This window comes from Struthio camelus, chromosome 4 (assembly GCF_040807025.1).
Source record: "Struthio camelus isolate bStrCam1 chromosome 4, bStrCam1.hap1, whole genome shotgun sequence".
Lineage (NCBI taxonomy): Eukaryota > Metazoa > Chordata > Aves > Struthioniformes > Struthionidae > Struthio > Struthio camelus.
Window position 1 is genome coordinate 5,293,830 of NC_090945.1, and position 25,314 is coordinate 5,319,143.

General features: G+C 43.5%; 1 protein-coding gene across 1 annotated transcript in view; it reads right to left on the minus strand.

Annotated features, from left to right (window-relative positions):
* LOC104152103 (transmembrane protease serine 11E-like) overlaps positions 1-23,866 on the minus strand; it is a 38,401-nt gene extending 14,535 nt beyond the window's left edge. Inside the window, exons 1-7 of the mRNA XM_068941009.1 lie at positions 23,703-23,866; positions 23,486-23,568; positions 16,910-16,925; positions 16,344-16,465; positions 15,487-15,605; positions 4,046-4,113; positions 765-928 (exon numbers count right to left, since the gene is read on the minus strand). Coding sequence (XP_068797110.1) covers positions 765-928; positions 4,046-4,113; positions 15,487-15,605; positions 16,344-16,465; positions 16,910-16,925; positions 23,486-23,568; positions 23,703-23,866 — 736 coding nt within the window. The remainder of the gene's footprint in view (positions 1-764; positions 929-4,045; positions 4,114-15,486; positions 15,606-16,343; positions 16,466-16,909; positions 16,926-23,485; positions 23,569-23,702) is intronic.
* Positions 23,867-25,314: the final 1,448 nt, after the last annotated feature.

Below are 25,314 nucleotides of genomic sequence, written 5' to 3' on the forward strand. Positions count from 1 at the left end.
TAACTAGCAGCTCATCCTGGAGAAGTCTGACTCCCAGAAGAAATGCCAAACAAATATAACTGAAGCTGACTCCAGCCCTGCCCAAAAATTCTCTAAGAGATTAGAAGTGCCAAAGAAGGAAATGGGTCTATCAGTGTAATTCACTATATCAGAAAGACAGTGCTGTTACTCTTCGCATCCTTCAAACACAGGCCTCCCTTACAACGAAAGGGCTAGATCCTCATCTGAGAAAGTCGCATTGATAAGAACGTTCTCCCTTTCTTCCCCTCTCACTAAACAAAACAATTTTCAAAACTGGGGAATTGGCAAGGAATTTCGATCCTCCCACTAAAAATTATTTTTTCAGTGAATTTGCTGTTTCCCTGCCCCCAAAGACTGTCATCCAAGCATCGTTTCTGCCCTTTCAGGCTCCTCAGAAAAGCAAAGACCTAGGGAAAATACAGAGCTTGTTTATCTGTCTTGTCACATACTGAAGTGCTGCAATGAGGCTCCTGCTCTCTCTCCTGATAGGAATATAAGGTTGATCCTGCAGTCTGGAGGGAGGGCAAGCCTGCAGAGAGAGGCCACAAAGCAACTGCTCCTGTTAATCCTTATTTAAGATGTATTTAAAAGACACGGGCAAGGTTAATACATTTCCACGGATTTTGTTCCAACTTAATGAGCGGGAATGACTGCCCCTCAGACTCCGTAACATCCACTGTCAGAAGGGAAAAAACACATCCTGTCCTATTAATCAGAAAAAGCTTTAAGGGAGATATACTTACCTGAGACAGTAGAAGATTTGATGTTTATTTGCAGGGGCCCAGTGTACTTTTTCAGGCTCCTACGTAATATCTGTTCAACTCTTTCTCGTAGTGCTTCTCTGCAGTCAATGGAGGAGAACCAGAACGTGAGCAAAGCCTCTGCCACCACACCATCGGCATCTGGGCTACAAACCAATGAAAAACCGTTTGGTTACCTTTAGCCCATTTCTACATTTCTTAGTTTTCTCTTAGCTCCTCTAACAATAGCAATTTAACATAAAGGATTAAATACACTTTCAGACATTTTGCGATGAGAGAAGGCAGTGCTAAACGAAATCCAAACAAGTGCTGAATGGTCATATGCTTGCATACTTAGGCTGAGAGAAGGCATGATGCTTTCTATGAATGCATGGCCAGACCAATGTCATAATCCTGGAGTTCAAAAACCAATCAGTGATTATATCCTTGGGACATAAGAACAGCAGGGAAAGAACTGATTTGATAGCAGCGGAAAGCTGGATATGCAGCACTTCAGAATCATCATGCAGATGGTTAGCAGCGCCTAGAGAGACCTTTGCAGGGCCCTGGACACGTACAGAAGAAAAATCACCTAAACAATCAAATGGGCATTTGAGGAAATGGAGAAAGGCTACCCAACTTCACCACTGCAACCTAATGTGAAGTCAGAGCATCTGCTTGGACATTTTTGGAGACTATGAGTAATAACGTGGTGTTAATGCAGAGGCAAACGAAACTCAGCAGCATATTCAGAGTTCACTTATCACAATCCAAGAGACAAACAGAAAAGGGGCTTTTAACATATCTTACTGAAACGTATGAGCAGGACCCATGCTGAGACACACAGTTCTTCAGTTTGAAGTGGTTATTGCAAAGCCCAAGTAAGATCAGAGAACAGGAAAGAAAGAGAATTGTATGAAGGACTGAACTCACCCAATGGTAATACGTATTTCTCCCTAGACAGAGCATCATATACCAACCACTGCAAGAGACTGAACGCTACACTACAAACACCAAAGTGTCTAATCTGGCATATTAAATCTTCCTCTATGATTGTAGATGCCTCATGCCTGATTTATTGGGTCTTACCCATACAAGGCAAGGTTAGAGTGCGTACTGAGAGCCTTCTCCTTTCCTTTGCCTCTTTTTTTTTATTAGAGACAAGAAGCGATGACAAAACCCACAACAGGTGGAAGAACAGTTATCTCCTGCTGCTTTCAAAGGGTGAGATAAAAGTGGGTCTTAAGCATCATTCAGACAGGAAAGGAAAAGTCTTCCAGTTAAATCTCAATATCTGTGAATTTTGGAATTATATAAAGGAAAAATAAGAGAATTAAATAAAAAATAGAAAGTAAATAGCTTATACACCACTCATGCAATCAGCCCATGATCCTGGGAAAGGACATGTACCAAAACAAGACAGATTTTCCTGCTATCTCCAGAGAAGGGCAAGAAAGAGGCCATGTGCTACTAGCACACCTAAAGTATGCTGAGTGTCTCATAGCTGAGCAGAAAGGCACATTCCTTGCCTCAAGGATCTCGTAATTGAGACCAAGTAGCTATATGTGAACTTTGCAGCAGGCTGGTTTTTCCCCACAGTGCCAATTTCAGTGTGATTGCCACTCCATTTATTTTCCAGATATTATCTGTTCCAGCTGTGGGTGTTGCTCTGCATTTCTGAGGTGTTCCCTCACCTCTCCCCCTCACTCCTCTTCCTGTGCTGTGCCACACTGGAATTACTATATCACCTCTTGCAAGCACACCACACCTCTGCAAACCCTCAGGTAAATACAGCCAGCCTTGAATCACTCACGATGCAGTGAAGGGCCAGATCCAAAGGCGCCTAGTCAAGATATGTTTTGTTGTTCTTAGGAGGCTGTGGGCATTATTACTAAGGCATTGTTATACTGAAGCAAAATTATGCACTATACTTTCCAAGCAAATTCATAATAATGACCCTGCTTGCAGTAGCTGGCAGTCTAAGCATTTAAAGCTTGTAGGAGGAGATATCATCTTTTATCAGCCCAAATGATATATTTGAAAAAATGAACAAGCTCTGGCACAGACAAGCCTCACATCAAACATCACAGCAAGTGCATCAGTCTGTCCTTGGGAATAACTATAATGAAAGATAGTACTTCTCCCTACAGATTTGCTTCTCAGATCCACCTTGTCTACATTTGTATCAGTAGTATAGTAGGAGTAGAAGGAAGACTTTTACAAATTGCTGAAGGAGAAACACATTTACAGCAGTAAGATCTTCAGGCTGCTTTAAGTCTTGTAGGTTTAGTGTATGATTATGAAAATCAAGATGAGAAAAGTCCACCCTAGGTTTGCATGTAAAAGCAATGGGCTCTGAGCTGACCGTTGTTCCTACAAGACCTCAACAGCGGTCAAAAAAGCAAATCAAAGAAGAGTTTCAGAGCAGGGCAACAAGAACAGCTCCTGCAAGGGGTGACTGAGCAGGCCAGGACTTTCAGCTGAGAAAAGAGAGGAGCTTGCAGGGTACAGGAGAGAAAAGGGATATAACGGCAGTGTCCAATACCATTAACTGTTGGGAGAGGAGGGATAGAGATCTTCACTGCCTCTCGCAGTGCAAGAACTAGGGGCCATCAAATGAAGCAATGACCCGAAAGAGGTGGTTTTTCACAAGGAACTCCTTTCTAAGGGGTGGAGTGGGGGGAACACAAAGTTCACGAGTCCGAGGGGAGACTGGACAAGTCCTTGGAGACAGCTTTGCTGGGGTCACTAATCAGACAAACCACAGCTACTTCAATAAATCCCAAGCAGCAAATAGCTGGAGGCAGGAAGAGCACACAGGAGCAAGTATGCATGTCTGTTGTGTTCCTACTATTCCCTAAAGTGTCTACTTGTGCCCACTTTTAGAGATGCAATAGCAGACTAGAGGGACCTTTATCTGAATCAGCATGGTGATACTTGGGTCTTCATCAACAAGACCAGCATAGCAGTGAGCACTAAAAGTAAAACGCCATCTGCATTATAGTGAAGGAAATACAGTTTTGGAAATGCTTTTGTATTTTAAGATATCCAAAATTATATTTGTTTTGTAAGCTAAAGCTTGCTGAAGATCTGAGCACAAAAGCCTATTCAATTTGGACTGTTCATCATCTCCATCAAGACAGAGTCCAGAAAAAAGATTACACACAGTTGGGTATCATGCTCTGGCAAGACCCACCACACTCAGATCAGGTGGCTCCCTAGCTGGTCTTGGTGAACATTTCATTGCACCTCAGCTTTGCATGCTTATTACTAATCTCACCTACCTCACTCTGATTAAGCGTGAGCGGATGTATTTTTTCCTTAAAATGGAATTGTGAAATGTCTTGTCCATCTGTTGAAAAAAAAAATACAAGTTAACAACAAAAAGCAAAAGCAGGGTGGATGTCTGCTGGAAGGAGCATTCAGAACATGGCATTCGGTTACCAATTCAGATTACAAAGCTGAGAAACAGCATCCAGCCCAACCTCTGAGGAACATTTGCCACAGATTTTTCCCAAATTGCTTCCCATTTGGCCTAAGGTACATCATAAAAATATAATTTGTCTTTCTGAATATTTCAGTGTCCTGCTATACTACTGTCCCCTCCACTTCCACACAGTTTGCCACATGCTAGGGGAACTTTCAAGCAATTCCTATCAGAAAGAGGGAAGTCCAGGACTCATTTTATAAAACTTTTGGAATTAATCCCCATATAGCCTCTTTGCTGATGCCTGCTTAACCACATCCTGCTTTACACTAAACATTATCTCTCAGAATTGCGTGATCCATCTCAGAGGCAATGTCGTGTGATATAACACGGCATGAAATTCTGCCAGGAACAGCTCAGGATCACTGGAGGATTGAGAAACTGCAAAGTCACCAGGGAGTTATGCAGTTCCTTGTATCGGCAAGACCCAATAAATCAAGTGTATACGTCCTGTAAACATTAAATGTATTACAGAAAAACTATTTATAAATGCTTTATCAAAAAATTGTAAAATTTTGCAGTGTTTAGCCCTTAAAGACTGGCTCACTTAGAAGCGAGTCTGTGGATTTTCAGCCTTTCAAGTGAAAGAGGGAAAAAAAAAAAAAAAAAAAAAAAGAATGGCTCTCAAATTTCTGGTATGTTGCAATCTTTCAGACAGAGAAACAGGCAAGTAAGCATGAAAACTGGGGGTGATTGTTCCCAGAGAGTAAAAAGCCCCTCTTTTCCAGCCTTGGCTGTTATAAGGTTAGGCCTGACATTGTTGCATGGGGATACCAAACCAGAGTATTTTCAAGATGAAAACTGCGCATTTTTGAGTGATTTTAAGTTGAAAACCGTGCATTAGTGAGGAAAAAAAAAATCTTCATGTTCGTGCATTTAGCTGATATTTTATTTTGCTGTTAGTGGCAGCTATCAGGAATTACTTGGAGGTTTGGAACAATAGACAAAATGCAATGAAAAAAAAGTAGACGTACCAGCTGAGACAAGCTACTGCGTACACACAATGCACTTTATCCTGCCACCCTGCAGGTTGCCAACTGCTACCACTGCAAATTATGAGGCATACAGTTAGATATCAGCTTTGTTTCCCATAACTCAGTAGCCAGTTTTTTTTTCCTTCCAAAGAGCTATACTTGGTTATTGCGAGTGTTGGCTCTGATATGCAATGTTGCAGGGGTGAAGGTTCATCTTTTATGATTACATTTCTTTATCTTTCCTGTTGGCAAGTGAACCTCCATAATGCTAACTGCTTCACCGATAACTGTGTTAGGAGAAACACATAGCTACTGAGTCCAGCCAGCCTCATGGTGTGCAACAGCAGGTGCTATCCTTGGCTGCCATGTGCCTCTCAAAATCTGGAGCTCTTCAAGATAGGGACTTTTGCAGGGTGCAAAGCACTGTGCAAACAGGGAGCCCTGAGCTGGGCTGAGGTCCGCTTGAAGGTTCTGCAGTGCTAGAGGGAAAAATGAGAACGAGTAGACCTAGGTCTTGAATTTCGCTTACTTTGCGCTTCCGATACGTTCACCTTTCTCGTGCCTCACCCCAGACCACGGTCTGTGCAGACCGATCCCAAACACCTTGTGCCACGACAGAGACAAGCATTTCCAGGGACACATGACAAAACACCATGACACACAACACTTCTTTCAAAAATAATGTGTGGAGTTCAGATGCAACTGAACTATCAGTGACAGACTTTGTTCTCAGAAAATTCAGGCTGAAAGAGAAGTTAGAATTATTTTTATGGTGAGATCATTAATATATAATTTCAAATGAGTCCGCTATTACCGGATTTGTGCCGCTTTCACTATCTTGCCCAATTCCATGTCTGAACGAGAAGGAGCCATTTTTCTCCTCCTGTTACACACTGTCACTAACATCCTCCTCTTCAGAAATCACCTCACTGCTAAGCCACCAGTAGATGAAAAACACTAATTGGAGAGTGTTTCTGTTTCTAGCTGTCCTTGTAAGGTCTTCAGTAACATCAGACCTGACCTGGTGTCTTTCCTTCTGTAGCCTGCCATATGTTATCAGGAGAGACATGTTAGCCATGCTTCTGCGCTGTGGCGCCTCAATGCTCACCTGCTGAAAAATCCATTTCTGACAGATACAATCCTGTCCTAACTCTACTTTTTCCTTCAGTCATGAGTTTAGTACCCTGAATTCCCAACAGTAATCTTTGTATTCCAAGCTTGCATCAGAGGAAACATTTTAGGGAGATGCCTTTTGCTAATAGCTTGCAAGGATCCATGGTGAAGGTCCATCTCATGCTGCCTGCTGTAGGTCTTGCAATAAAAAATTTGACACCCACATCTTACAATAAACATTTCTGTGGTCATAGCTTTCTTTTCAGCTTGAGTCACATCTCTGGGAGCAAAAGCAACCACAACTCCCTCTGGTAAGTAGGTTGGACTCAGTCCTGGCTTGGTGAAGCATCTACACTCATTTTAACCACCTTGTTTTGGCTGCAGTCATTCAAAAGAAACTCTGCCATGAATAGTTCCCTTAACTTCACCAATGATTAAATGCATCTCACTTATTTTTCCAGTCTTTGTCTACCAACTGCTGAACAGTGACAGTTGCTGCTGCAGGCAAGCCACCACTCCTAACAAGAGTGCTAATTCCTGCTCATTTCACATGAACAGCATTTTCCTGACAGCCTTAATTTTAGCATTCTTCCAAATAAAATTTTCTTTGAGTTAATGTTTTCCAGCTAGTTTATTTTAATGCTATCTGATATTTTCTTAATTCAATTTCAAATCCTCTGTTCTTTTACAGAATTTCTCTTAATTCAGTAAAATTTTCCAAGAGAAACTGGACTTCACTCCTGAACACTGGTACGTCCATGCCAATACAGTAGCTAATCATGGCTAGTACCAAACATGCAAGAGGAGGGCTGGAAAGGCCAAACTGTGCAAACCCAGCCACAAGAGAAACTCTTCCTTGCTCCTTGCAGCCAGAACTTGTCTTATGCCTTGAAGCACAAGACTTATTTTTCTATCCTATCTTGAATAACTCAGGATCTTCTCATTAACTTTTTGCTGGTGTCACATTACAGCACCAGAGCCAACCTTCTTAGCCCTCTGAGCCACCTAGCAAAACCTTTTCGTGATCCGGCACCACAGGAAACAGCCTGCCTCACTGGGACCCAGGAAAAAAGCAGACTATGGAAGTAGGTCACGTGAAGCTGGGATCACGTTGTGCTGCTGGAGCACCTAGGCTGGGCTGGCCCCACTGCTTCGCTGGGTCTGGAAATGACCTGGCACAGGCAGCCTTTGCTTGCTCCCATCACACACCACTCCACTGCTGCGTACCAGGTAGCAGGATTAACCAAGGGTTATTTTAAATCTAACTTGACAGAACTTTTCTCTGGGATATTTGCTGAGCCCATTCGATTGCATGTGGGGGATTATCAAAGTTATTCGATGGGTTTGGGAGCACAAACCCTCTTGCTGTTCAATACTGCTACTCTTTTGCCTGCTACCAGTTTAGTTCAACAGTTCCCATTGTGCTGCAGTCCTCCCTTTTGCCTCACTGGCTCTTTTGGATAAAATGCCCATTATCAATGACTTTTAAATTTCTCAATCCTATATATTAAATGGAACGTGTTGGCTGGTTCAGTGGCTTTCTCTAGCATTTTGTAGTAATAATATAGTATGAATTACTACTCACCAGTCACATAAATTCTCTGTCTAGTGCCAAACTCACTGGTCAATTTGCACCTATTTTTCAGCACAAAATGTCAAGACCTCCCATAAGTGACCAAAAGAGCTGGTTGGCTCTAATCCAAATCCAGAAGCAGCTCCCTGAGAACCTGACATATCTCAGAGATTAGAGGGAGAGAGGGCGGAAGGCGGAAAGGGACAGAAAATCTGCATCTGGCACTCTCCGGAAGGAGGGTATGGACAACACCAGGCTCTCCTTCGTATGAGAAGCACCGATTACTCCGAGCACTAACAACCCTAAACCACACTGCTTGCTCCAGGCAAAGAAAACGGATCTGAAGGAGAGCGAGCATAATAACACGTGGGCCTTGGGCAAACCGGAAGATCAGAAACTTTCCCATCAGAAACCACATGCACAAAGACAGCACATGTCACACCCTGCATGGTGGGCAAGAACAGTGCCATCCCACATGGTCAAAAAAGCTAGCACAAACTCCCTAGCGTTTAAACTGGCTGGACCGCTAAAGCTGGGAGGTGAGGAAGCACTATCTGACCTTGCACTAAAATAAGGAGCATTAGCTGGACAGTTGAGGTGTCACAGCTGCAAAGGAGAAATAACTGACTGTGTACAACAGCTGCTAAAGAGATCGGTCTTTTGGATAGGATAAAGTTTTAAGTGGACTAATATACGGGATAACGTCAGGATTTAAAGTACCATTCTCATCCCTAGTGCAACCAATTTGAGAGCCACATCCTGGCATTACAGTTTCATTATAGCCACTGTAATGGTGACAGCTGGAATTAAGGTCACCTATTCCCATTCCTACTCTCCGCTTTCAATTGTCCATAATTAGCTTCCTAAAACTTTCACACTGCAATCAAAATTTTATCAGCTTGGGAGGAGTTCTTGCCAAAATCTGGAGAGAACGCAGGTCAAAAATCTGTAAAAGGGCTTTTGTTTGTTGAAGAACTGTGCTTCTCCCATAAAACAACACTCTGGCCTTTCTTTTTTAAGCAATGCATAAAGGTAAGGAGTTGAAACCCAGGAAGGAATAGTTCTTAGGATAAGAGTGATTTTATGAAATCTAAGAAAAATTCATTTTGATGCAGTCAGGTTACGAGCACCCAAATATCATCAATCACAGAATCACAGAATCGTTTAGGTTGGAAGGGACCTCTGGAGATCATCTGGTCCAACCCCCCTGCTCAAGCAGGGGCCTCTAGAGCACAGGATCACATCCAGACGGGTTTTGAATATCTCCAGGGAAGGAGACTCTACAGCCTCTCTAGGCAACCTGTTCCAGTGCTCTGTCACCCTCACAGTCAAGAAGTTTTTTCTCAGGTTTAGGTGGAACTTCCTGTGGTTGAGTTTCTGCCCATTGCCTCTTGTCCTGTTGCTGGGCACCACGGAGAAGAGGCTGGCCTCATCCTCTTGACACTCCCCCTTCAGATACTTGTACACGTTGATGAGATCCCCTCTCAATCTTCTCTTCTCCAGGCTGAACAGGCCCAGCTCTTGCAGTCTTTCTTCATAGGAGAGGTGCTCCAGTCCCCTCATCGTCTTTGTAGCCCTCCGCTGGACTCTCTCCAGTAGTGCCATGTCTCTCTTGAGACACAAGAGAGACACAAGATCACACAAGAATAGTATTGAATTTGGACTCTCCTCTCTGACAACAGTGTGCTCTAAACAACCACTCTCTCGGCCAGCCAGTTTTTGATCCCATTGACACCAGTTCACATCTTGTATCACTTCATTGATTTAATTACCTGCAAAAAATGTAGTAATTCTAGATCCATGGGGCTATAATTAAGATAAGATTCTATCCTTAATCACATACACTATCAATAACTGCCCTTTATTTCATTCTGAATTCCTTTTTCCAGCTCAGGTTTCCAGCCATTTTTCTTGTGCACGTTTTAGAGCTTTTCTTGAACTAAATTTGAGTTATTTTGTTGGGAGGAGAAGGGGTGAATTTGGCATCCTTTCTGTTATGACTTTGCAAGCTTCATACATGCTTATTAGACCTTCTGGTTGATGAACCAGGGAAAAAAAACATCAGCTTATGGACATATTATTGTATTAAGAAATTGGATGATCAGTGAATTTTAAGTTGGGGAAAGTTAGCTATTTCCTATCTTAGCATACAGTATACCATGTATGTCTTTAAGACCGCACCTGTAGCACTCACCATAGCCTGTACTGAAAGTTGAGGAAGTTGTAAACTTTTAATTCCAGAGGTAAATAAACAAGTCAAACCATCACCTTGTCCACCACTGCGCTGCCAGGTTTCCCAGTGGGCTGAATTATGGGGAACCCACTCGGCTCTCTTCCTAGCCCTGGGCACCCATAGAGGGCACCCTCATTGTACTGTACTAGTCCAAAGGTAGTGCTTTCAACTGATGGAACCACTCCCTTAAAATAAAGCTTTTAAGTAGAGGTTGTCAAAATCCCCTGCTGTTTTCAGGATTGTTTTCCCCTCAAGATATTCCTTAATCTCAACCATTTCATGCACAGATAAAGCAATATGATTTTTTCATTGTATTATTTTCCAGGGAAAGAAAACCGGGGAGAGTATTAGAAGATAGAAAATGCAATCTCTAAAAAGCTTCATTTAGGTAGCTTCACTTTTGAGACATTTATACTACAGGCATACTTGTAACTAAAAATGCCTTCAGTGAAAAATAAAATGTCAACAGACATTCTGACCTTCTCAACTCACATTGGTACTAGGCAAGTACTTGAACAAGCACATGCCGAGTGTTTACACATACTTGGGCTTAAATAAGGACTTAAGGCTTAAACTTTGGGATCCATATCTGAAAACATGGGCAAATCTCTTCCTGAAACTTATTACAAACAGGAACTTCCTTAATTCATTTTGGTTTGGGTGCTGCAGAGCTGGAGAAATCCTTGGAAAGATTTGGCTGCTGCAGCTGCCATAATTTCCCTTTCTGTAATCTGATCGATTTATCTGCAATATTCTTCTATAGTTCAGGGGCTGAGAGAGGAGAAGAGAGGATTTACAAAAAAGGCCAGAAACAGCAGCTGTGCAGCAAATGAAGCTATGTGATACGTCTAGCAACTCTTGCTTCCACTTGTGGTTAAAAAAGAGTCATGTTAGACTTCTTGAGACTTCAGCACATCCTCCATCTCAGAAGACATTTGGTACCACAGCTGCATTAGCCCTCACTGCCAAGTCTCCTGCAGCAATTACAGTCTTTAGGAGCATTTGCAAAACCTGCTGGCATGGCACATGCTCCTACTGGCTTAGCCCCCCAGACCTAAGGGCCATAAGGCATCAATTGAGCAATCCACGTGTTTCTGAGCTTTGCTGTAACCCATGTGTGGAAGGTGTAACTGATGTACCTTGTGTACTTCTTTGCTCCAAAACAATCTGCATTATGGGCTTCCTCCATCTCCCAAACACACATGCTTCTGCTGTGGGAAGACTGGTGCAATGTCTGGCCTTAAAAATACCAAGCACCTTAAAACAGTGACCTCATTTACTCTCTCCCTGCTACTGTTCTTTTCAGGTAGATTTTCCCTGAATTTGTCTCCAGTGAAAAGCTGGGCCAGTACTCCTCACTTTGACCCTATGGATCTTTGGTTGTATTCACAACCCAAGTGATAAAGATCCTGATACCAGGATGATGGCAAGCTTATCGCTAGATGCAACGCAGAAAGCTAGCCTTCTGGTTATGAGAAACGTCTGGCAGTCGGGTTAGTCTTCAACAAGACAGGGTCTCAGGTGCTAAAGACCTGCCTTCTGTGGGAGTTGGAGGCAAAACCACAAAGATCCTTAAGTGCTGGGATGAGGGTGAGCAAAATCGGAGGGTGACTAAAGGGCGAGGTGAGTCCTTTCCTGCTTACCTGCAGGCATGTGAACACTTCCTCTCTATCTGGGGACCTTCACTTGGGTGCTGAGGTGGCTTCGTGCATTTGGCCCTTCAAGTCTTTCCAACCCAGCTCCCTTCCTATACCATGGAGGCGCCAGTGCCCTGGAGTTAGGAAACTGCAGCGTCCCACAGACGTGACAGAAATTTGCCAAAGCAGCCCAAAATCTGCACTGCCCCACTGAAAACGCCAAGGCCACAGAGAATGAGCTCCACTGCACCCCGTGGGGTGCCCAAGGGGCTGAGCACGGGCACCGTGTCACCTTACAAGCCCTACTGTGAGCAGGGGAGGAGGAGGAGGATGCAGTAGGCTGTCCTGGAAGAGGGGAAACTTTCTCCCAGAACATCTAGAAGAAATCATCAGAAAGTTACTGTAGGGGCAAGAAGAGCAGACAGGCACATTTGCAAGTCACTGGTGGACGGGATAAAAACTGAAGTCCATTTCTACTGAGCAGCCAGCCAGGCTCTGAAAGGACCATATGCTGTGGCATGCTTGGACTCCACTGCTGTCTCACAGCTCCACCCCTGCCAGCCTCCAGCTGAAGCAACTCTCATTAAGAGGTGCTTGATGAGATGCCCGTTCCAAGCTCTCCTGAACACACAGGTCCTTCCCCTGCGGTCAAAGCTGGTCTCCCACTCTGGGCACAGACAACATCCTTCCATCCTCCTCCCCATGCACAGGATGGTTGGTGCTGCTACCCAGGGTAGACGACTGGGCTCGTCCTAGTCACTCAGGTCCAGGGCTGGCTGTCTCCTCTCCTGCCACACTTCGAGGTGCCACGGGGTTCTTTGGCTGAAGAAGCACAATTAGAAGCAGCCCTTTTGAAGTCTCCCAGGAGGCTGTTAGCAAAGGGGCAGTTGAGTACCCACTACAGCCTCAAAGATGCACTTGAAAAGTAGAAACGAATGCATTTTGCAGGAGACGTGGGGAGAGAAAAAAAACAAGCTTAGTGCAGGAGCTAGGGAAAACCAGGGGGTAATGGGTGTACGAGAAAACAGTGGCATTTAAGATGCACACGCAGATCAGCCAAACAGTAAGGGAGCACACAGTAATATAGGGACTCCTTGGGGAAGAAGCACTTAGCTCTGTGACTGCACCCTATGTATCCAGTTCAGGAGGGGAGGCTCTGGCACAGTGCATTTTAGGGTGGGAAGGAAAGACTGACTGAGCCATCTAGAAAAACAAGGAGGGTCTGCTGAGCTAGAACATCTCTTTCCACCATGGCATTCGATGAGGCCTGCTCTTTCAAGAGAGCACAGAGAGAGCCCTCACAGCTGCCCTCGAGAAGCCCGGCAAGGAGCAGAGACCTTTCATCATCTGTTCCTCAGTCCCCCCCAGCTCCACCCCACAATATGTTTTCCAGACTTTCCAGTCAGCCCTGAGATGTTGACTGGTGCACCGGCTTCATCAGCTCTCTGGCATGATCCCTCTGCATTCCCTCCCGCCTTCAATGAGATAAGGGAGTTGGGAATGTTGCTCACACTATGGGTGTTACTACCCAGCTCTGGAAACTGAAGTCAACACCAGGACATTTGCTGCCAGATCCAAGGAAGGCACAGGATGACCTCTCTATGGGACCAAAACGTTTTCCCCAGTGGAATATCAGCTCTAAAATCAACTCCTTTCTGGGTTGTTCTGGGGCCAAACGAAGGAGGCTTCATCAGGACGGGATCAGAGAAGACAACGCTTGACAGGGAGTTGCACGACAGGTAATTTGAATGCTTCTGATTATCAGAGATGATTCACTTCTGTTCACTTTGCATCAAGCATTGTGAAAGACACTGCGTTTATCTACATTGACTCACTGTTTCACAATATGAGCATAAGGTATCGTTCCTACTAATGACAATAGGAAGGCTTGGACATTCAAAACCTGACTCCAGCCAGGGAAGACTATAAAGGATTTTCTTAAATCCAGACAAATCAGGAAACGTGATTAAAAAACAACCCTCAACTCTCTCCTGCTCTATTAAAAAAGATGGTGTGAAAACCCTTAGGATGAAAATGCAGATGTTCTGAAATGCCTGTCTTAAGAGATCAAGAGGATATTTTGTCTTCTAGAAAGGATGTTTTCATTTTTAGTGCCATGCACTGAGTTGTGCTTGGATAGAATCAGCCTATTAGGGAGCACCCTGTTATTCATTAGTGTATGGAGACACTTTTAAAAAGCTACGGACAATTTCTCAATCCCATCTGTCCTTATTAGGTGGAATATGTCCAGCTAAAAGAAACAAAGTCCAAGTGTTTGGCAGGGACCATTTACATCAGATGACCTAACGTACAGCAAAGATCTAACCAACTTTGAGAGAGGGGTAGAAGTTTATGTCTGAAGCAAAGACAGCTCTTAAGAAAAATCACAGGAGTGAAGAAAAGGCAACTCAGGTCTCTGTATGTTTGTTAGGGCATTACTTATCAGGCACAATTAACGTACTCCAAAATAATGTTTCTCACTGCTCAACTAGCACTGGTATTTACTGTCACTACTATCAGAAATGCTCAACACCCACAGGGAGAGAGGGTTTCCAAAGCATTGGCTTCCATTCAAGCATCTAAATTAGTAGCCAGGCTCAGAGGAAAGCTGACTGCATTGGACACTGTCTGAACAAACTTCCTAGCCAAAATATCAAGTGTTTCCTTGTCAAAGGAGTTACATTAAAAAAAAAAAATGAAGGGGGAAGGAAACGGGACAAAGAGATTGAACTTGATTCAATGATGTGTTATTCCTCAAAGACTTCTCTCCGACTCTGTCCTTCCTCCCACCTCAGCAAAACACTATCTCCTTGCTCCAAGACGATATTCCCTCTCCAAGGTCCTATCACAAGGTTAAAAGGCTGCAAAGTATTAGCACCTAAGTAAATTCAGCTTGTGTAAGACTCCATAAATAAAGACAAGCACCAAGAGCAGTTCTTGTGAAATGCAGTACAGTCCCAGGTAGGCAAATAGGGCAGAAGGGAAACAAGTAGCGACTTGATCAAGATCTCTGAGGTCCTCAGCAGTGGAGCTGGGAAGAGACACCAGTGGTGCCAAGTCCTTGTGTAGCACCCTGCTTCTTCAGGACAGTGTTCGCCATGGCTCACATTTTGTTGTGAACAATTGGCATGGCCCTAAATTAAATGCCAGTGGGGAGCAAAGCATTGATTGTCCTATTAACTGAGTATCTGTGCAAGGCTGCTAAACAGGAGGCAAGAGATGTCTATCAGACCCTGATGAATGAAACAAAAAGATACAAGCACAATCACATGCTTATTGCTGTAAAGAGCTGACTCTATAATTACCATCTGTGGGGAAGTGCAATTTCCTTTCTTGTTTTCTCTTGGAAACAAGGCGCCTATTTATTTCTATAGCTACTGTATGAGCGACAGCCTCGCAGTGCCATCTGCTATCTGTAGGAAGGTATCCCAATAAAACATACCAAAGGGGCAGGGAAACAGCTCATGCGTTGCTCCCTCAACACCCAGCCTGACAGGTAGAGCTCCTCACCCATAAAGGTCTCAGGGTAAAAAGTATGCTTTCCTTACAGAGAGTGGGGCAGCATGAAAATCTGCAAGCCATGTCGAGTAGCTAGTTAAAAGGAGTACAGGGTACACCAATGGTCTAACAGCATGCTGTTCACTTTAACGAGTCTTGCATTACCACAGCGTCTTTAATAAGGGAAGGGCACAACAGTTCCCAACTTACCAGTCTCTCGATCCTTTCACTCAGGTCTCTAAAGCCTCCCGAGGACTGTCGGGACAACTCATTACTGTACCGGATGCTGGTGATTTTTATGTTGCCGCTATAATAGAAGAGCTTCTGATCTGTGAGGGAGAGGAGAGGAACAGGCAAGCGCTCACAATGCGCCCAGACCCCCAAACTTCAGGAGAGGCCTGACCTACATCCAGAAGTCTGAGGAGTCAGTGAGCTGTCACCTGTATCTAAACCATTCAAGTATAGTTCCTGAAAGCAGCCTAGGAAGGCAAACTCAGTTCAGTTGGGCAATCTAAACAGAGCAGCCATAAAAGGTTCAGCTTCCCACCAGTCACCTTCGTGACTAAACAGCACTTTGGACGCAACTCGCTCAGCACAGGATTGTGAGCAGTATCTCGCTGGTGAGCTACCCTCATTCCTGGCCCACATGCCCACCTAACGGTGGGTCCTGGTGGCCTGCTGGGGACCTGGGAAGGCAAATCGGGAACACCATGGGCAGAGCCAAGCAGAAGGCTCGGTCTGTCCCTTGCTTAACGGAGGCCAGCAGGTTCATGTGTTGACTTCATCGCAGAAGATCATGAGGAAGATGTGAAAGGAGTGAAAGCGAGTGAAAGGCAACAGAAACCACAGTGCTAACCACCCTGCACAGCAGGAAACGTTCCTGAGAAGAGATTTGCAAAGATGTTAAACGAGGAAGGAAAGAGCTCTAAAGAAGCCAGTGGGTTTCCCCTAAAAGAGCTTTAATTAGCCTGATGGAAAATGAACTTCCAGCATTATGTGGGACCTCAGTCACAAAGGAGATGCACTAAATGCAGGATCAGAACAGCAAGAAATAATGTAAAAATTACCATATGCCAGAAAATAAACCAGGAGGCCAATGGTGATGGCTGCTGCCACTGCTGCTCCAATAACAATTAGAGCAATTTTCCAGGGCTTGAGATGTCTGGTTTTGATGGTTGGCTGACGAATTCTGAAAAAAGAAGGAAAAGATTAATAAGAGATGCTGTCTTTATGCAAAGATAACAATTGTAGACTTTCCACAAGTCCTCTACGCCAAGCTTTGCCACTGCTCCTAACATGCAATGCCCAGAACACAGGACCCCAAAAGTCCAAAGTTTCTAGAAGTGACCCACACTGGTTTCTTCTTATATGCTTTTTAGCCTGTCAGTTTGTAGAGTCACATTTCTAAGATTTTATTCTGCTGGGATGAAGGGTAGGAATTTACTGTTTCCTTTTACTTGTTTCACAATCACAGCTCCAGCATCTGAGGGCATAAGAAAACTCTGGTACAGCAATGTAAGCAGCTTTCCATGGGTTATATTAATCAGTTATCACTAACATTCTGGTACCTTTGCTCCCAAAAATCCCTTGTGCAACAAAAACGGTAAAAAGCACTCCCTGTTTTGCATAGCACCTTTCCTTTATCCAAGCTGTTCAACCCACTTCAGTCTGCAAAACAGGGCTGGACAAAGAACAGAAGCAGATTTTGGAGGGCCAGCCCACACTTCCTACTTTTCTCAGGCTAAATCTAGAAGCAAAGACAAATACTGCTTCACGAGGCATCAGCAGAAGTGACGGGGTGACAGGGGAGCTAACCAGGGGATGTAGGTGGGAATCCTCACAAAATGCTTCTTCCAGCCCCATTCTGCTCTTAATTATGCAGGTGCTAATCCAAATTAACTCTAGGAAAATCAAGAGTCAGTAGGTCAGTATGACACTGGAACAAAAAAACTGTCCAGAGGAGTTTATTGAGGGCAAATTCTGCCTTGGGCTATGAACTCCAAGACATCTTAAGATCCTTCAAGTCACATTTCCTATGATGTTATCAGCTGTTACAAAATACAGAATGGGAAGCCAGCATTTCTGGCAAAGAAACTTTCATTCTAAAGTCAGCTGCCTGGCTTGCTCAAACACGCACACCCTTTGGACAAAGGTACAGCCATCCCCAGGAAAGCAGGCTGCAGAGACCCTCTTCTGAGGGTATGAAGGGATCTCAGCAAGTTCCCGCATTCACACCAAGGCACCTCTGGAACGTACACCTCAGGAGCCACAAGTTTAAGTGCACTAAAATAAAATAAAAAATCACTGCAAGCCACTTTCACAGTTGTGCACAAGAATGAGTCAGCAGGACCGCACACTGCACATTGCATATAAGTATCTGAAGCTGGTCCTTTTTATTTCATTCTGATTTCATGAATTAGAATTCATGAATTAGCCCTTAGAATTAGTGCCTTTCATTTTTGGCTTGGGAAACAATTGGTTTAGTCTAAAAATCAGGATGCTTGTTTGAATGAAAAAGGGAATGCTCATTTGTCACTGATATTTGTTCTGAGTTACTCTGGCTTGAAAATGTCTTTGCTATCTAATGTTCCCTTCACTCCTCCTATCCTCTGAAAGAGTTGTTAATCAATCTCACATCGCATCTGTTTGTTTTTTAATGCATCTATGCTTCTACTGCAGGAAAAAAACAAGACTGAAATTAAGCAATGCTGTTAGAGGTTGATGATGAACAGCTCTGAGCTTATTTCTGTGCCTGCTGGAGGCTGCCTTGAAACACTAACTGCAGAAATGCAAAATGTATAGGTTGGAAGAGTCAGGAGTCTCACTAGGAAGAATATTTCCTGAAGGCACCAATTCAATATTTCAATAATCGAAGAGGTTTTGGTTGCTCAACCTCTCTCCAAATTTTTCTCATGTGCCATGTTCCTCTAAGCCTCACGCTTCTAGGCTGACTGAGCAATGGGCTTACAAGTGTTCAGGGTGAGAAACAGGAAAATGCTTAACTCCCCCTACTTTCTTCATCAAGCGGCCCTTCTTTCCAATTGATATAATGACTTTGCTTACTGGAGAGTAAGGAAGAAACAGGATAAATTAAGTGATATGAAAAGAGATTTCATAAAAACTTTGGAGCAGAAATTTGGTTAAAAAAAAAGTCTAGGAGACCCACTTCTTAACCTTTAGGACTGCTGTGTCCACTATCCATGTCTACTCACATCTTAATGCGAGACCTACCTAAACTAAGCTAAATAGCTCTCTCTCACCACTGCAGGACTTGGAAACCACTCTGCATGGCACGAACTTACTGATTTATTGGGGCAGGCTTCATGGATTAGACATGTTCAGGATCTAACAAGGACTCAGCTTGTAGATCTTGGGTGAAACCATGCACACAGTTTAATTTGCAATGGCTTTTTTGTGTCCCTCCACCACTCTAGCTAGTGGTCAAAGCTAACAGATTTTGCCAACAGATTTAAAAGGCAGTCATCTTCCTTAAGCTGCACAGAAGGGAAAACCCTCAGAAGGTCTTTCAGCTGTAATCATCCTGGCATAGCCCCAAACCAAACTGCTGGGTTTGAGAAGCCCATTGAAAAGGCCATAGGCCACCTCCCCACCGCAGCAGATAAGCGTGAAGAAATAGCTGCCTTGCATGTCAATGGAAGAACAATTTGAGACCAGGAGTAATGGGGCTGTGATGCTGTTAAATATACAATACCGCATATTTGAAACCTTTTTTGGTATTCTTTTGTGCATAGGATAAAATTTATAAAACCGTTATTTTTAGTTTCTTCCCTTTAAAGTTTCTTGTTATCATTCAGTAAGCAGCTCAAACCAGTTTCTCACATGTGGAATTTTACTCACGCACAACTCGCACTTCATTCATGAAACCTGTTTGAGAGCATCATTTCACAGAGGTGCAGGAAGAAAATCTAGAGTATTAGGTTCTGAATTTAATTTCTTTAGACAAAAAGCTTTTTGATTTGAAAATCTTAGAGACTTAATGGAGCAGGAGTCTATTTTCAGAGGGCCTGGAATGTCTTTTTTTTTTTTTTTTTTTTTTTTTTTACTTTTTTCCTGAACATTGCCCTCCGTCTTAAACAACATGAAAATATGGTTAAATACCAGGAGGATTTCAAATCTGGGTTTTCTAAGATACCTTCTCCAGGAGATTAAGAGTCAAGCAACCCCTGTTAATTCCTCGGGAATGATCTGCTCCACCAGAGAGAGAATAGGGAACGTAACCTAGAAAAACAGATTAAAAACCCTATAGCTGAGACACTCCATGAGCGCCTCCAGGTGAAGAAATAGGGACTTTAAGCAAAAAATCAGCTGAAATCTCCCACTGTTGGGCTCCATCTCGCAGGGCCACAGGAGCCCCCAAGCTCTTGCCCTCTGTCCTATCCAAGACCATCATGCCAGGGCAGTAAACTTGAATCCACTGCAATCAGGGACAGGATTTCATCTCTTGGCATGGGACTCTGCCAATTCCTAGATTAAGCTTCTCTGATTAGGAAGAGGACTAAAATATTCGCTGACAAGGAGGAACAACAAAGAAACTGATATAAAATTCCCACATTGACATAACCATGTTATATGACCGTTCTCTCCTTGTTTCCTGACGATTCCCAACAGTCTTTGCTTTTTCAACTGGCATTCAGCTGGCATTTTCCTAGAAATAGCCACAGAGACATCAAAAGTTTTCCCAAGTGGCAGTAGGGGATTTGGGCCCTTCCTTTTACATCTGCATTTGAGTTTCCCCTCCCATCATGAGCACAGAGAAGCCCTGCCAGAAACGCGTTTCCTAGGTAAAGAGCTCACACCAATAAACACAGAGCCGGGGCGGTGGGGAGGGGTCCCTCTCCTTATGCATTTACAAGCCAGACATGAGAAGGATGCTATGGTCATCCAGTTAAGTCAGTTTTTTTGTTTGCTTTTTTGTTTTTAATAGAGGGATATGGGAGAAAAGCAATCAGGCTCAAGTGAAAATTCAAAGTCTTACCCAATATCCTAATGTGATTTTGAAGGGTGTCCTTCAATAAAGACATTATAATAAAGGATACTATAAAGATGACATTAAATAAATCATGCAGTTGTCTCAGTACCATCCGAAACTGCCAGCTTACAAAAGAAATAACACGTCTCTTTTGCATATTGGACTTTATACTCCTTGCTGTCATGCAGAAGCAAAATTAAAACCACGTCTAAGAGACCGACCTCCTGTATTAGAGTGAAAGCCCCAAAGCTCTCCCTCGGCTGACAGGTGAGCCCACTCGGACACCTGTGGGAACTATCTTGACAGTGTTTTTCTCCCCGCTTTAAATATGAACAATATTTCTCTCTTTCATTAAGGTACTTTGAGTGTTATTAATGAAAACCATTGTTTGGAAGCTTATGTTCTTGGCTGAACAATAAGCTTTTCTATAACATACATTTACATATAACAGTCACTGGGCTGAGAAGATAATCACCGAGAGGCTGTAATCTACCAGTAGTATTTCACTCAACAGTAGTATTTCACTCAACAGTAGTATTTCACTCAACAGAGATGGACAAAGCGCTTTGTGGGAGAACGTCACTGAAATCAGAGGAAATTCCTTAAGATGAGAGGTTTGGCTGAGGCTTTGAAATCCTGGGCAATTCTCTAGTGACAGAGAAACTCCTGCGATTTCCATGTTCAGTCATCCCCCTTCTGTATGAAATCTGTTGATACCACCAAATCTGTTCACAAATCACATGGTATTATCACCCTTTCAGTCTTATATCAGAAGCATGGCAAATTAAGCTACCCTGCGCCTTGCGCTAGCCAGATTTCATTCAAAATGAAGATCTCCACGTAACTATATAGGCAGAAGGGGTACGTGATGGCAACAGAATGACTTAAAGGTTGACCCAAACCACACAATCATAAACTGGCCTTGAGTAAATGAATAGTGCGAGACATCTTTGGGACAGCCTCCTAGCATGAATAGCAGAGGTGAAAAACACAGCGAGGGCTTCCTGAGTTAATGAAGGAGACTATGTTCTACGGCAATGGGACATGGGTGTCCTCACACCAGGGCTCGTATTTGTTTCCTGCTCCACCTCAGCACTCTGCAACTTACACTCCTTTGCCCACCTGCTGACTGAGAAATTGGTGTGAGCAGCTCCCTGTTTCCACCTATGCGTTCACTTTTAGACTACCATGTACAAGACCAGCTACCGCGTACCTCACCCTGGCAGGGCACAAGGTCCTCACGAGGAAGTGGCAGCTACATCACGTCATTTGCTCCCTGGACGGGAGAACACAACGCAATGGAGGAGGGACAAGATCAGGAAGGCGGCCTACTCCACCATATTTTCCTTAGCAACTTTGCTTCCTGAAGGATTTTTACAGAGCTCACGTTCCAGCCCAGCTTTACATGCTGGGAAAGGAGGCATCTGGGAACTGGACAGAGCTAATACTCAAGCGCTGCTCTTATAAGGGACCAACTCACAGGGTGACGTGCTCATCAAATGGTTGCCTGCACAGATCGAGCTCCCTGCCCAGCAGAGAACTCAGGACATGCAACGGGCTAGACATGGTCTGCGATTAAGACCAAGAAATCTCCATCCCTTCCCAAACGTGTAAATATTTAATTATGTGACACAAAGATTTCTTCCACATATGTTCAATTTTAAAATAATCTATGCAACGATTTAAACAGTCAATTTCTTTCCTAACCAGGAGGCAATTGAACTGGATTTTAAGGGTTGTTTACCTTCTAGCACACTCTGTTATTAAAATTATTTACACCACTGTTGATATCCACAGGACATAGCAACTACATTCACATCTAGCTAGGAAAAGAAATAGGTTCTTGATTCTCCTATTCAGACTACTCACACTTAGTTTTCCTTCTTTATATAACATGCATAAAGCGGTACTCAAGGCTGCAATGGGAATTTCTTCCTCAGTGAAATTCAGAGCAACGCAGATTTAAAGGCATGAGTATTTTTCAGGGTACTGGCTTCTTTGTGATATCAAACAGGGTGCTACTAAGGTACATAATGCCAAAAGCTTAACTCAGTCTTCCCTTGCAAAGGCAATATTGTATTGACTAAATCTTTATTGTCCTTACAAAAAGAGAAAAACACTTAAATGGCCATCAAGAATAAATTTTATCAATCCAGAAATTATGCTTCAAGTTCAGCGTGTCCAAAAGTTGTTCAAAATAATAATGAATTTTTAAAAATACCAAGGAATAAGGAATATCTTGTGATCATCCACAACCATTTGCCCCATGCTGGGGCAAAGGTGGAACTATGACACAGCTCTCTAGCATTCACACATCAAAATTCAGTCATCCAGACAATTTATGAGAGTTTTAAAGAAAAAATACATTTCACATGCTTTTGGAGTTTGTTTCTGGGAGTCACAACTATAAGCTTTGTCAACCATTGAGGCAACAACAACAGAAAGTTTCTAGGGAGACTGAACATCTCCCACAGCCATGTGAATACAGCAGCCGGAGCATTCAACAGAAAAAAACAAATTTCAGTAGACACGCTGTACGTTTATGACCAGATACCATTCTGAACCAGGGAAGTATAGCAAAGCATTGCAGCTCAGGCACTTAATCGCTGTCAAAATCTTCTAATCTTTGCAAAGGTAGTCTGAGCTTTCCAGCACTATGTTCAATGTTATATCACAGTAAAATAAAACTAAAGAATGTCCAGCAACTTTGCAGAAAATGCTTTCAAAGACAAAACACCTCCCTGTTATCCCTAGAAATTGGGGCTTTTTCCTTAAAGCTCGAGGGTCAAGCTAGGACGATGAACATCTGGTGGGTACCTTCTCTCTGTGTAGTTGTATTGACTTCAGTGATTTAGCTGGGTCCGTTGTCAGGGGTGGGGGAAATAACAGCACAACTAGAGCTGACCAAAACCCATATTTTCCCAGAATTATCTTATCAAAATTAGATTTTGACAAAAAAGAGCTTCCTGGATGCTGCACCAATGCAATAAAATGCTACTGGGGGCAGGACAAAAAATTTACAGGCAGGGAAACTTGACTGTTGACCTAAGCCATCGCATCCTAAATAGAAACCAAATCTCTGTGCTGCTGGCTATGCTGGGGAAAGATTTCCGTCTGCCCTTCTCACCCCAGCCATACTTGATCCTGCTCATGTATCACAATCTCCAAACTTCCCTTTGAGCTTGCAACTCTCCAAATAACTTCCTCTCCATCTATTACCCCTGTTCAGGCCATACTTTTCAGGAGGGTCCATGATGCACCCTAGTGCTAAAATGAAGGGAGCAGAGATGAAGTAGTGAAGTCTGGGACAGAAAAGAGAAAAAAAACCAGGAAATTCTTTTTGGAATCTATAAGTCCATCAAGTCCTAAAGGTCTCCCATAGCAGTTCTTTACTACCATTACATCTCCAAATGAAGAGTTAAAACGTGCCACCTACTTTTGAAGATCCCATGGCAGGTCCCGGTAAGTCTGATAGCCTTTTTGACCTCCGACCACAGCTTGACTAAAATCTGGACTGCGTAGTGAGTGCTGCTGGAAGATGCAGGAGTCGCATGGACTGATGTGACGGGAAGGGAAAGGTGTTGAATGCAGATCCTTCATTGAGGCCCAGCTGGCGCAACACCTAGCACTGTGCAGCTTATTGCAAAATGAGGGAGTAAACTTCTGAATAAAAACAAACAGAGGTAAGCATGGAGTCGATAAGGAGACTCTAACCTTCTGATCAGCTCAGCATCAAAGCACTCCCAGGGCAGAGATGGACAGAGCAGATAAACCGGCCCAGGCAAGAAGACTCGTTCTTCGCCACTGCAGAACAGGAAGTGCTTTAAATTTCCCTTTTCTAGCACTCCCTTTCTGCCCAGCTCGTGTCCCTCCAGCAGGCCTTCTCCTGAGCAGCAGCACTGTCTACCATGCGCTTCACGTAAAACCTACGTGGGAGAGGTACCCACTTGACTCTGGAGGTAGCCACCACAATGGCCCAACACAAAAATAAATACAGACATAAATGACTTGGTCAGCCAAGGCCAGTCTCTCTCAGTGCTCACTCCTCCCAAGCCGTCCTGGACTCCCTTGGCATCAGGGACATGACAACTATAAGTATCCAGCCTCCTAATTATATGTTAGTCATTTAATGGTTGGCATAACCCCGCCTGTGGAAAATGCTTACTCTGTGAAAAAGGCCACCAATCTCCCTGGAATTCCCTTCTCCCAGCACAAACATGATTCTTCAGAGGCAACTGTAGGGAAGTATTCATGTTTTGGGGTGAGAAATGTTGCACGAGAAGCCTAAACCAAAAACAGAAAAAATCCTGGAAAACAACTCCTTGTTTCCTGCCTTAGGCCAACTTGGATTTGCACCAAAAAGGTCTTCAGCTTTCAAGTGTCGATTTTTCCAATGAAGTATCCAAATTTCACAGTCATTTTTGTGAGAAATCTTTTTATTACAGAAATAACCTCAATAACCAGGGGGAAAACACATCAGCAGGAAATTTCCCCCGGCCATATCCAGCCCTTTTTCCTCCTTCCCCAACAAAAACGTCCGCTCTCAAGGACTTCAATGCAATTTGAGGAGCAAGGGTGCGGACAGCCCAACTCTAGGACAGTGAGAAAAGCTGAGCACTTCAGCACTGTGTCTCCTAGTTCTCCCACACTGATTTCTTCCATGGCTTTGATCAAATCAATTGCTTTTTTTTTGGCTTCTCCTACCTCCTTGTAAGGAGGACATGGTTACAGTTATCTACCTTATGAGGGGCTTTAGTGACTAATACACAGTATCTGTAATGTATTAATACTCCCTGCGCTTTGCATGTCCTTCCTCCCGCCCCATTATTCTCTTTTTCAAGATTCTCTTTTTCAAGATTGGTAAAATCCCCAAAACTTTATGGAGAAAGCCACTGGGGTAAAAGGAAATCCCTGCTCCATGCAGAAACAAATGTACACCCACAGAAACTCCCACACTCCACCCTTTCAATTCAAGTCATTCCAAAAGCCATGAAGGTACCTTAAAACTCTTTAGTTTCATATTTTTTTAATATCATGATCACAAAACC